This window comes from Thamnophis elegans, chromosome Z (genome assembly GCF_009769535.1).
Source record: "Thamnophis elegans isolate rThaEle1 chromosome Z, rThaEle1.pri, whole genome shotgun sequence".
Lineage (NCBI taxonomy): Eukaryota > Metazoa > Chordata > Lepidosauria > Squamata > Colubridae > Thamnophis > Thamnophis elegans.
The window spans coordinates 132,665,106-132,678,303 of NC_045558.1; the positions used below are offsets into that span (position 1 = coordinate 132,665,106).

The 13,198-nt window shown below is 45.5% G+C and overlaps 1 protein-coding gene across 1 annotated transcript in view; it reads left to right on the forward strand.

Annotated features, from left to right (window-relative positions):
* The first annotated feature begins 1,163 nt into the window (after positions 1–1,163).
* The window catches only part of PLOD3 (procollagen-lysine,2-oxoglutarate 5-dioxygenase 3), a 58,084-nt gene continuing 46,049 nt past the window's right edge, over positions 1,164–13,198 (forward strand). Inside the window, exon 1 of the mRNA XM_032235677.1 lies at positions 1,164–1,623. Within this exon, the coding sequence (XP_032091568.1) occupies positions 1,170–1,623 (454 nt within the window). The 5' untranslated portion in view covers positions 1,164–1,169. The remainder of the gene's footprint in view (positions 1,624–13,198) is intronic.

A 13,198-nucleotide genomic window follows, 5' to 3' on the forward strand; every position in this document is an offset into this window, starting at 1 on the left:
TCTTTTTATGTACACTGAGAGCCTTTGCACCAAAGACAAATACCTTGTGTATGCATTCACACTTGGCCAATAAAGAATTCTATTCTATTCTATTCTTACTATTCTTCTTCTCGTCCTTCCTAGTATCTTATCTCTTCCCACTTATGACTATAACCATGTTGCTTGTATCTTTAAATTTTATACTGTTTTATTTGTTTACCGGTATGATTTGATAGCTTATTAGTAACCTTGACTATCACTAAGTGTGGTATCTTTTTATTCTTGGTGAATGTATTTTATTCTCCTTATGTACACTGAGAGCATATGCACCAAAGACAAATACCTTGTGTCTCAAATCACATTTGGCCAATAAAGAATTCTATTCTATTTTCTATTCTTTTATTTCACATTCTATTCTACTCCAATTCTCTATTCTATTTATTCTATTCTATTTCCTATTCTATTTTATTTCCTATTCTATTCTAATTCTCTATTCTATTCATTCTATTCTATTTCCTATTCTATTATTTTCTTTTCTATTTTGTTTCCTATTCTAATTCTCCTATTCTATTTCTTATTCTATTCTATTTATTCTATTATATTTCCTTTCTATTCTAATTATTCTATTTCCTATTCTATTATTTTCTATTCTGTTTCCTATTCTAATTCTATTTTATTTCCTATTCTATTCTATTTATTCTATTATATTTTCTTTCTATTCTAATTCTCTATTCTATTTCCTATTCTATTCTACTCTATTTTGTTTCCTATTCTATTCTATTCTATTCTAATTCTCCTATGCTATTTTTCCTATTCTATTTATTCCATTCTATTCTATTTATTCCATTCTATTTCCTATTCTATTTTGTTTCCTATTCTATTCTATTCTATTTATTCTATTTCCTTTCTATTCTATTCTAACGCTATCCCCACGACCAAACTCCCCAACGCCCGTCTTTTCCAGCTGCTGCCCCCACCCCACCCCGCTTTCCTTTGGCTCTCTCGAACTTTCCAGACTCTTCATTGGCTTGCCGAGGGGACAGGGGGAGGGGACAGGAAAAGTTTCCACCCTGTTTCCCATTGGCCAAACTCTCTCGCGGGTGGCGATTGGTTGGATGCCCTGGGGTCGAATTCCCATTGAGAAAGAAAAAAGAAAGAAAGAAAAAGCGGGGCGTAAAATCGAGCCTGGAATGCGCGCGGGGGGGGGGGAGGACTTTCCCTTTTGGAACGTTGATTTCCCTTTGATGTCCTTCGGCTTTGGAACCTTTGTTTCCCTTTGGCGGGTGGTAGAAAGGAGGTTTGCACGTCTTCGAGGGGAGGCGGATAGGATACCCCCCCTCCACCCCACCCCTATTCCACGCAGGGCTCTAACCCTACCCTCTTTAGGGGAGGATCCCACCGCAGCGATTGGCTTTGCGATCGGGAGGAGATCCTTTCCGAAGCTCCGCCGCTCGCGAGAGCGAACCAAACCCGGGCGGTCCCGTCTCCCCCCGACAGTCGCTTCTCCGCGCTCGGTGCTGTCGCTGGGCTCTGCGCTCATGGAGCTGCGAGCGATCCTGACCTTGCGCGCCGCCCTGGCGATGGCCGCCCTGGCTATGGGCGCCACTGCGGACAGCGAAGGCAAGCGGGAAAACGTGGATCCCGGTAGGAAGGCGCAGCGCTGAAGATCGGGCAAGGATGACGCTGGAGGGGGGCGCGGGAGGGGTGGGGAGAAGAGACCGGTCCTCGGAAGATTGGATCGGGGGCAGGAGAAAAGGGGAAGGAGAGAGGTTGCGTGCGCGGAGCCCTTTCGCTTTGGACCCGGGGAATCGCAGAGGATCAGCTAAGGAAATCGAGCCGCCGCTTTCGCTCTCCCCGGTGGCAGAAAATCGGGATAGGATGAGAGTGCTGTGGACCGAGGAGAGAATACCAACCCCTGGATCTTGTCCGCCTCCGCATTCTTAATCGGAATCGCCTTCTCTTTTGTGTAACTTTGAAAAGCGAAAAAGAGAGAGAGATCGGGGCAGGGAACAGATTTTAACAGGTGAACGGAGTTGGAAGGGACCTTAGAGGTCATCTAGTCCAACCCCCCCAAGCAGTTTCTGACAGATGGCAGCCCAGTCTCTTCTTGAAAACCTCCAGTGATGAAGCCCCCACAACTTCCGAAGGCAGCTTCTGTTCCATCCATTGATTGTTCTCACTATCAGAAAAATTCTCCTTATTTCTAGGTTGATTCTCTCCTTGGTCAAATCAGAAATCTGTTAAGTTCAGTTTTGCCACAGTTGTTCAGTGGATCACTATTCCCGTTCAGTTAGTAACCCGATTGTTAAGTGAATCGAATGTCCCCCCCCTCCCTTTGACTTTGCATGTCAGAAGGTTGCAAAAGGGCGGGGGGAATCGCTTGACCCCGGGACGTTGCCACTGTCGTAAACGTGAATCAGTTGATCAGTTTTGATCACAGGATCATGGGGATGCAATGGTTGTAAGTGTGAAAATCACTCCGAGGTCACTTTTCCCCCAGTGTTGTCGTAACTTTGAACGGTCGCTCAATGGGCTGTTGTAAGTCGGAGGACTACCTGTATTGGTTTCCTCTTTAACATTGTGGCTGGATGGAATTCTGGGAATTCATGTGTTTGGGAGGGCACCAGATTGCCTCCATCTGGAGTCTACATGTGAATTGGTCGCTCTGTGTCGGAGGCAGAGAGGGGACCAGAGCCGTACGCCAGTTATCAGCTGCCTTCAGAGTCAGACATCAGTGAGGCTGACGAACAGCTGGAGCCTGTTCCCACTGTGCGCATGCGCAAGGTTGCCAGCTGAAGGAACCAGCTAAAGAACGAGGATCAACATAGGAGTAAGGCCACAGGTGGACGAGGAATGGCCCCTCCCAGAGGAAAGAAAAGAGGAGCAAAAGGGGAGTGGAGTTTGCAGGAGACCATTAGTTCGCTTCATTGGTTCGTGACTCTCCGAGACTCCTTGCCAATTTTTGCAGCTCTCCGCTCTCCAAGACAGATGGTCAAAACAGGTCCGCAAGTTAGAGTTTTGACTGGCAGGATGCTTCAGGAGGCGTCCATCCCGTCCACCCCCACCCCTGCGCCGGCCCGCAGAGGAGAACTACAATGTTGATCCGACCCTTGAAGAAATCCAGTTTGACATCCCTGCTCTAGAAAGTTCATCCCCTCTTTTGACAAGGCTGGACAATGTGGTTGAGGTTGGGGGCCTTCAACGAATCAAATCGAATAGAATAGAATAGAATAGAATAACAGAATTGGAAGGGACCTTGGAGGTCTTCTAATCCAACCCCCTGCTTAGCCAGGAAACCCTACACCATTTCAGACAAATGGCTATCCAACATCTTCTTAAAAACGTCCAGTGTTGGAGCGTTCACAACTTCTGGAGGCAAGCTGTTCCACTGATTAATTGTTTTCACTGTCAGGAAATTTCTCCTCAGTTCTAAGTTGCTTCTCTCCTTGATTAGTTTCCACCCATTGCTTCTTGTCTTACCCCCAGGTGCTTTGGAGAATAGCTTGACTCCCTCTTCTTTGTGGCAACCCCTGAGATATTGGAACACTGCTATCATGTCTCCCCTAGTCCTTCTTTCTATTAAACTAGACATACCCAGTTCCTGCAACCGTTCTTCATATGTTTTAGCCTCCAGTCCCCTAATCCTCTTTGTTGCTCTTCTCTGCACTCTTTCTAGAGTCTCCCCATCTTTTCTACATCGTGGCAACCAAAACTGAATGCCGTATTCCAAGTGTGGCCTTACCAAGGCCTTATAAAGTTGTATTAACACTTCACGTGATCTTGATTCCATCCCTGTTTATGCAGCCTAGAACTGTGTTGGCTTTTTTGACAGCTGTTGCACACGGCTGGCTCCTATTTAAATGATTGCCCACTAGGACTCCAAGATCCCTCTCACAGTTACTACTATTGAGCGAGGTACCACCTATACTGCACTTGTGTATTTTGGTTTTTCTTGCTTAGAAATGAGATTTAGAGGTATACTACTCCTGGCTGTGGAAGACCCACTTTCTAGCTGTAATTATCTCTAGAAAATGTCTGTCACCAATGAATTTCCTTAGTGACCTTTATCGCGGAAGTCCTACTTGACTCCGAAGATAAAATAAGTTTTGGATTTTGCAAAATTAGCAATGCTGAGTAGGAAGATAGGCTGGCTTTTTCTAAACGGATTGCAAGTTACTCTCCATCACGCAGATATGATGGTGCCTTTAAGAAAGGGGATTGAGATGGGAACAAGTCAAACCAGTTAGTAAATTGAGAAGGGTGTTTGAGTTAAAATGGTACAGCTGGGGATGGGGGGGGGGGAATTTTGGCACTGAATTGGAACATAATTGTGATTGCTCAGTTGGAGGAGAAATCCAATCCTTATTTGTTTTTGTTTTTTGGGGTGGGGGAAGACTTAAGGGTGACTTTTAGGGCCAGATTTTAATTGAAATTAAGTTCTAGATGATGCTTCTGGAAACTTAGGAAGATTACAGAAGTTTTTACACGGTTGTTAAGTGAATCGAGTGGAACGTGGTTGGTTGGCTCAGTGGCTAAGACACTGAGCTTGTCGATCAGAAAGATCAGCAGTTCAGCGGTTCAAATCCCTAGCACAACGTAACTGAGTGAGCTCCTGTTACTTCTCCCAACTTCTGCTGCCTAGCAGTTCGAAAGCATGTACAAATGCAAGTAGAAAAATGGGGACTACCTTTGGTGGGAAGATAACAGTGATGGGTTGCAGGCGGTACGCCCCGATATGGGCATAAAGGTGCCTGCGCGGAGCACCTGGTACTGTTCCAGTCCGGTGCTCTGGAGGGCCCGCTCGCCCTCCAGAGCACCGGAGTTCCTTACCTGTATTTGAGCTCGAGTTCCTTACCTGTATTTGAGCTCTTTGGTGCTTCCGCGCATATGCACGGAGCGTATGGTGCCTGCGTGACACTCTGCCGAGCTGCTGGAGCATCACACAGGCTTGCAGAGGTGTCGCAAGAGGTAAGGATGCGTGCTCATGCTGCATGCGTTCATGTGGTGGACGCCGAGCCCCTGTTGCAACCAGTACGGTTGCAACGGGATCCGGAACCCATCACTGGAAGGTAACAGTGTTCCGTGCGCCTTCAACATTTAGTCATGCCGGCCACATGACCATGGAGACGTTTTCAGACAACACTGGCTCTTTGATTTTGAAACGGAGATGAGCACCACCGCCCCCTAGAGTTGGGAACGACTAGCACACATGTGCAAGGGGGATCTTTGCCTTTTACCTTTACTAGATTTTTTCAGGTTCAAAAGTTTTATTTCTTTTAAAACAAACATTTCATCATTCCTCAATCAGTAAGACATCGGAGTACAATTTTTTGTTTGTCAAAATAGTTCTAGTTTACCACCAAATTCTTGTCTAGCCTAATGTATACCCCTCCCTCCCTCCACCCTCCACCCAACCCCCTCCTCCTTCCCCCCCCCCGACTTCCCAGAACCCGTACACGGTATGGATTTCTAACAAACACAGTCTAAAATCTATTGAAAAAAAAAAAAAGAAATAAAGAAACTAATCACATTCTGCATTGAGCTTAACTTCTTCTTACTGAACTAACTTTAAACAATTTAAATCATTTCTGATCTTAAGCATAGGCTAACTGGAATTTCTTGGTCCCGTATTTATTTTGTATATAGTCAATCCATTTTTTTCAGTCTCGTTTATATCTCTCATTTGAGTGATCTTTAAGATATGCCGATATTTTAGCCATCTCGGCTAAGTTTGTAACTTTCAATGTCCATTCTTGAGTTGTAGGCAAGTCTTCCTTCTTCCAGTATTGCGCCTTACCTTTACTAGATTAACAGCTGCAGGGATTCACTTAATAACCGTGGTGAGAAAGGTCACGAAATGGAGCGAAACTCGTTTTCACAACTGTTTCCCGTAGCTACAGAATTGTTGGGCTCAACTGCGGTCATGTCGAGGACTTACGTGTAGTTGTACATTAGATTTACTATTCCTTGATTTCACGTTAATTAAATGCTACCGAGAGCCTAGATTAGGAGTCTCAAACGTCATTTCATTAAAGGCCACATCAGGGTTGTGTTTAACCTTGCAGGGGAAGGGCAGGGGGGGGACGTGGTCAGCTTGACATCACTCGTGTTTCGGGTGCCTGTGGTGGCCCGAGCATTCTGTCAGCGAAAACGGGCTCCTGAGCTCCGTTTCCGGCTGCGACCGCCTCCTGCAGACCTCTGCCAGCGAAAAAGGAGCTCGGGAGGGCCGTACACAGCTTCTCCCGGGCCCCGTTTTCGCTAGCAGAGCAGCGCGGGCTGGTCCGCTGTTTCCTGGGTGGCTCTGTGGGCCAGATCTAAGGACCCCACGGGTCAGATCTGGGCCCCGGCTCTTGAGTTTGACACCCCTTGCCTGGATCATCTTGGTTTGCAGCCTGAAAACCAAGTTGCAGATATGATTGTCCTTTTTAATAATTTCTCTCAGCATATACTCTTTGTATCCGATGAGTTTTTTCGGACAGGAGTGAACAGGAGTTGAAACGCTACTGGATGGTTTTGATTAGCGAACACTAATGGAAAGTAGCATGCTTCAGTTTTGCTGCTCATCTGTTTCCAATCCTGTCTGTCTTCGTGCTTCCTAGAGTTGTTCTCAACATTTGGACTACAAACCCCCATTGGGAAATTAGGAGAATTGCATGCTGGGCTGGCCAAAGCAGGCTTAAAAAACGGACAGCTAGCCTTCCAAGTTGCTGCAGTCTTCTACTGCCCTCCCCTCCCCTCCTTCGTATGATTATTTTTACTGACATTACTCAATAGGCTAAAGACCTGGCAACTTCCTTTTTTTATAAAGGCTGCTTGTGTTTGCAAGAGGCAGTTCACTGTCTGAAGAAGACAGCTGTCCAGCTGTGGAGAAAAAAAACAGCTATTTCCTCCACCACGTAGGCTGCATTCCAGCTTGAAACATACGCCTTAAAGCGAGGTTGTCCAGTTCTGTGGAAGCACCGAGCTGACCTTAGCTGATCTTGGAAGGGGCGGTCCAGCGTGGGCCTGGTCAGGATTTGAGCTGCGGAGCAATTGCAGATGTTGGAAAGTTGGAAGAATCCTCGGTGATGGAGAACCTCGATGGTTTTCGGGGGAAACCTTGAGTTTCCATGAATTCACCAGGAGTCAAAGGTGAACTCAAGGAAAAAAAATGTTCAGAATGTTTAAAAATCAAAGCTGGTTTGGGTTGCCTGGAATGCCCCATTAGGATCTATGCACCTAAGAATAGAATAGAATTCTTTATTGGCCAAGTGGGATTGGACGCACAAAGCATTTCGTCTTTGGTGCATAAGCTCTCAGTGTAGATAAAAGATATAAGTGATAAATCATGATCATAGTAATCATAAATCCATTCATCACGTAGAATGTATGAGCTGGGATGGTATTCAGCCAGTTTGAACCGGTTCAGGCGAACCAGTTGCTAATTTTACATCTGGTTCGCCGAACCGGTATTTGCAGGCACTGGCTGGCCCTGCCCACTCTTTTCGGCCCCTCCCAGGAGTCTCCATGTGGCCTGTTTTGGATGCCAGTTTAGTGCAGGGCCCATGCACAGAAGCACTGGGAGGGTGAAAAACAGGCCTTTTGGAAGCTCCGGAAGTCTGAAAATGGCCCCATTTCCGGCCTCCACAGCCTAGGGGAGGCTGTTCTCACCTTCCCGGAGGCTCAAGGAAAGCTTCCGGAGCCTGGGGAGGGAGAAAAGCAGGCCTCTTGGAAGTCCGGAAATGGTCCCATTTCCGGCCTCCTGAGGGCTTCCGCAACCTGGGAGAGGCTCCTGGAGGCTCAAGGGAAGCCTGGGGAGCCTGGGGAGGATGAAAAACAGGCCTCCTGGAAGTAAGTCCACAAACAGGCCTCCAGAGCCTGGTGGGGGGAGCATTTTTGCCCTTCCAGAGGTTTGAGGAAAGCCGTGGTGGTGCAGGAGGTTGAGTAAGCCACACCCACCGGGCAGAGAACCAGATGCTAAAATTTTTGAATCCCACCCCTGGGATCATACAGTGTGAGGTAGAAGCAGTGATGGGATTCAAATAATTTAGCAACCGGTTCTCTGCCCAGTGACCAGCTGGGTAGGTGGGGCTCGGTGGTCATGTGACTGTGTGGGTATGGCCAATTCAATGTCACTCACATCGATGGGCGCTTCGCCTTGGCTGTTACAATGTCAGAAGGGTTAACCGGAGAGGCAGTTTCTGTAAGCAGGGCAATCAAGATTAGGCTAGAAACAACACCAGAATGTTTCCTTCCTACCTTCCTTACAGGATTAGCCCTGTAAAGTGGAAAAAAACAAAAGGAGATTTCTTCCAACAACCGGTTCTCCGAACTGCTTAGAAAGTTACCAACCGGTTCTCCCGAATAGGTGCAAACCGGCTGAGTCCCACCACTGGGTAGAAGTAAGGGGACATTGGAGTCCTTTTATTGTCCTTGAACACTTCCCCAAATTATAACAGAGTTCTTTTGATGTTCCTTGGCTTTACCACCTCCCCTTCTCCTTCATTTGGGTTCAGGAGCAAGCAAGGTTGGCCATGGATCTCTGGAAGCCCCTCGTGAAAAAAAGGGGAGGGGATTATAAAGACATTTCTCTTCTTTTTCTTCATGGAGGAGAACACAACCCATTTGGCCAGTTCATCTACAGCTCTGGCGTGATCCCAGTGCATACTCCGATGTTCAAGTAACACCCGTAGTGTGTAAACCGAGCCAAGAAACATTTGTGGAATCCTTGTCCTTGGAGATTCTCAGTCAGCCGGGTAATAGAAGTCCCAAAGATGCCTTTTTTTCAAGAGGCGACTGGACTTTCTGGTTTCCGGTTCGCTTCTCATCCAAGAAGCTTCTGCAGCTCTGACTGGATGGTGGGGAATGGAAGGATTTATACTCCTTGCAGGCAAGCTGGTTGGAAAAGCTCAGGAGGCTCTTCAGCCAACACAACATACGTGCACACTTCAAACCCAAGATTACACTAAGGCAGGAAGTTTATCCACCCCAAGGGTAAAACACCCAGAAACAAAATGAGCAACATGCAGTGATGTGCGGTGATGTTTATGGCTGGTGAGGCACTGACACAGGGGTTTCGAATTTTTTTAGACCTGTGGACTTCAACTCCCAGAATTCCACAGCCAGGCATGCTCAGTTCCGATTTAAAGCGACAGCATTTATTTTTCTCCTTTGCGAAAAAGTTTCCTTCATTCTTTTTCTTCTCCATCCCCCTCCTTCCTCCTTCTCTCCCTCCCCCCTCTCTCAAACAGACACACGCACTCACTCACTCACTCTCTCTCTCAAACAAACACAAACACAGAAGTTGGATTGGAGCCGATCCGAGCCTTTGATTGCAGGTGGAACCACATTGCCTTCTCAAACTTGTAATCAGTGAAGCTGGGCTTATATAGTTTTATCCAGCTGTATGTGTGTGTGTGTGTGTGTGTGTGTGTGTGTGTGTGTTTGAAAAGGCAACGTGGCTCTGCCTGCAATCAAACTACACTTGGGGAGGGATCTACACTTGAGGATGAAGTTTGAATTCCTCCCCCTCCCTCCGACCCACACGTACCTTTTCCAGCTGTTTCAGAGAGGATTTCACCTCTGCTCTTGCCTGCACGGGCATGAAAAGAAAAAAAATGTAAAAGGAAAAGCGTAGGAGAACAAACTCATCAGGACTAGATTCAGTAGTCCATCTTCATTTAAAAGACAAAGAACACTCTTTTTGAAGACAGCAAAGTCCACATTTTGGACACAGTGGACCGCTGCTATGAAAGTGGGATCAAAGAGGCCATCTATGTCAAAATTGAACAGCTCCCATCTCAACAGAGGAGGAGTGATACGACATCATCTATCTCCAGTTTACAACACAGTCCTTTGAACAGTTCCAAGAAGGCTCCATGCCCCTTTGCATCATTTGGTTGATGCTGATAACATAAACTTCCGGGTGGCCTTAACGGCTTGCTAAGAGAATGCAAACGACCAGCTGTCAGCAAGGCGTATAAATCCTTCCATTCCCCACCCTCCAGCCAGAGCTAAACAAGCTTCTTGGATGAGAAGTGAAATGTCTTCAAAGGAAATCCAGGAAATCCAGCTGCCTCTTGAAAAAGCACCGTGGTGGGGTCCTTGCTGCTCTCTGAGCTTGTTGGTTTTTTTTTTGTAGAGTGCACTGATGATGTTAGCTAATTTGGTAATGAAATGTCTGCAAGAAAACCACCACGCTCAGAGAGCATGAAGGACCCCACGGTTGAACCCAGAGCTCCAAATTTTCTCTTCCGTCAGTAAAGAAACACTGCATAACAACATCTCGTTTGTTTTCACAGTTCCATCTTCTCTTAGTTTTGTTCATGATCCATTTCCTTGCTCCTCAAAGGTTCTTTGTCAGAGTTTGTTGCATAAATTCAAATCCAGAAAGCACACACAGATAACTGATTCAGCTGGATTCATTAACTTCTTTATATACATAAGAATAGATGAATAAATGTACAATACCAATAGGTGATTCTTCCAAGTAAACACAAGGCAGGAGAGTTACAGGCAAACACAAGCAGTTAGATTCATTTCAGCAGACTAGAAAGACTGCTAGTTTACTTCACAGAGCAGCAGACTGCTTTCTTCTTAAGTTTCTGTTTCAATTCTCTGCACAGACTCAGATCTGTTTAAGCTCCCATTGGCTGACTTAGTTGCTATCCCTATTCACGGACTGACCTTGTTCCCATGTCTCTCCCAGTCATGAATATTTTAACATTCTTGAGCCCTGAATGGGACCTTCCTCGCTTCTTCTAGGTTGGAGTCCCCCCCTCCCCCACACACACTTTAATCCCTCTACTGAATTCTGCATTCCTACTGGAGAATTGTAGGATGTGATTGTAGGTTCTGAAATTCTCTTTCACAGACACTGGCAGTCTCAAACATTTCCGAGACAGAGAAAAAACAGTGGCTTAAAATGTTTGCCAAAGAAACTTGGTAATCTGTTGGCTGTCTAGAAGCAACTTGTCGGTGGCCAAAAATGATGGCCAGAAATTGTTTTGATGTGTTTGGAGTAGCTTCTCTGGCCCAGTGCGATTAATTCTCAACAACCACAAATCCACCACTTAACAAAACCAGAGATGCTTCCATTTCCAATGCAATGATAACGTTTTTTTAACTGCAAAAGCGAAAGTAGAGCAATGCAAGGGTGTATTTTTAAAACCAGAGGCTAATTTAGGAGGTGGAAAATGTACTATTTGTAGGAAGCAAAATCCGATTCGGTTTCCAAATCCAGATTCGTGATGGAAATAAAAATGGAAACTGACTGCAAGGAAAGAAGGTGTATTTGGTTTTCCAGAAACTTCAATGACAGCAGAAATGTTTCTGGGGTGACTGACAAAATGGTTGAGTGTGTGATGGATCTTTATAGGTTTCTGGGGTTTTGTGATTGAGATGCTCCAGGGAGTCGTGCAATGTAGTGAGCCTTGTGTCTTTTGCTATTCTAATGGTGGTGGGTTAATCCTATTTTATCCTAAAGGTCATGTCCTGCCCTTAGAATTTGGGTGGGGGAATGTAACTTCTTAATCCCATCAGATGTGGGAGCTGTGGCTGAAGGCGTTTGGTTTATGAATAGATTGGCCCAGTCTTTCTTAATAGCCCAACAGTACAAAATATCCATCTCTAAAGACTTGAGACTTCTGCTTGAGGCTATGGCAGGAAGACTGGGCCTGCTTTCTGCTTTTGTTAAAAATTTTCTCCATTTCTCCTTCGGGGAAATGTAATATTCTATCTAGGGAACGTGGTGGCTCAGCGGCTAAGACGCTGAGCTTGTCGATCTGAAAGGTCGGCAGTTCAGCGGCTCGAATCCCTAGTGCCGCATAATGGAGTGAGCTTCCGTTACTAGTCCCAGCTTCTGCCAACCTAGAAGTTCGAAAGCGCGTAAAAATGCAAGTAGAAAAATAGGAACCACCTTTGGTGGGAAGGTAACAGTGTTCCGTGCTCCTTCGGCATTTAGTCATGCCGGCCACATGGCCATGGAGTCATCTTCGGACAGCGCTGGCTCTTCGGCTTTGAAACTGAGATCAGCACACCCCCCCTGGAGTCAGGAACGGCTAGCACATATGTTCGAGGGGAACCTTTACCTTTAATATTCTTCCTCTTTTAATATCCCCCCCCCAATAGTTCATTCTCTAGGACAGGGGTGTGAAATTCAAGGCCCAGGAGGCTGAATTCGGCCCGTAAGGTTCTTAGATCCAGCCCAGGGGGCCTGCCTGGAAATAGCAAAGGTGCCTCTGCTAGTGAAAATGGAGCTCCAGGGGCTGCGTGTAGCCCCTTGCCCCATCCATTTTTACTGGCAGAGGAGACTAAACAGACTAAAAGCAAAACAGAAGGAGAAATGTTTCCCCTTTTGCAATTCAGCATGCAAGAAGGGACAGGAAAGGAGAAAGGGAAAGAGGAAAGACCAAAAAAAGAAAAAGAGGAAACAGCAAGGAAGGATAAATAAGGAAGGAGGGAAAGGAAGAAGAAAGGAGAATGAAGAGGGAAGGAAAAAGAAGAGGAAGGAAGGAAAGAAGAAGATTATAATGAGAGTGAGTATTCCATACTTTCTATAAAGTATGGAATAAAGTATACGAGGGGCTAGAAAAGAGAAGCCAAGACAGAAAATAGAGAATACAAATATATGGAGATATAAATAATGAATACCATTATAAGTGTTAATATTATGTTTATTATATTATAGGACAAAGTGAGAGGAAGGCAATGCAGAAGGGAGAATTATAAAAGCTAAGAAGGAAAGCCGATAGAGGAAGCTGTAAAATTACTGTATATTGTTATGTATGTTCTATGTTTTGTTTTGTCTTATTGTCTTTTTTTCCTTTGCTGGGTCTTTCCTATTGTTTTTAAAGATCAAAACATTTAATAAAAAATATTTTTAAAAAATAATAATGAGAGTAAGGAAGGGTTTCAGGAAAGTCCTGCCTTAATGCCACAGGTGCCGCCGACACAAGTTCTGTGTCACACCCGCCATGGCCATGCCCCCAGCCACATCACACCCCGTGGTCCTTCTCCCCAGCGCTCCGAGGTCAAACACAACTGGAATGGAATGGAATGGAATTGAATTATTTATTTATTGGTCAAGTGTGATTGGACGAACAAGGAATTTGTCTTTGGTGCATAGGCTCTCATTGTACATAAAAAGACAGGATACATTCGTCAAGAATCCTAAGGTACAGCACTTAATGATAGTCATAGAATACAAATAAGCAATCAGGAAACAATATCAGTATAAATC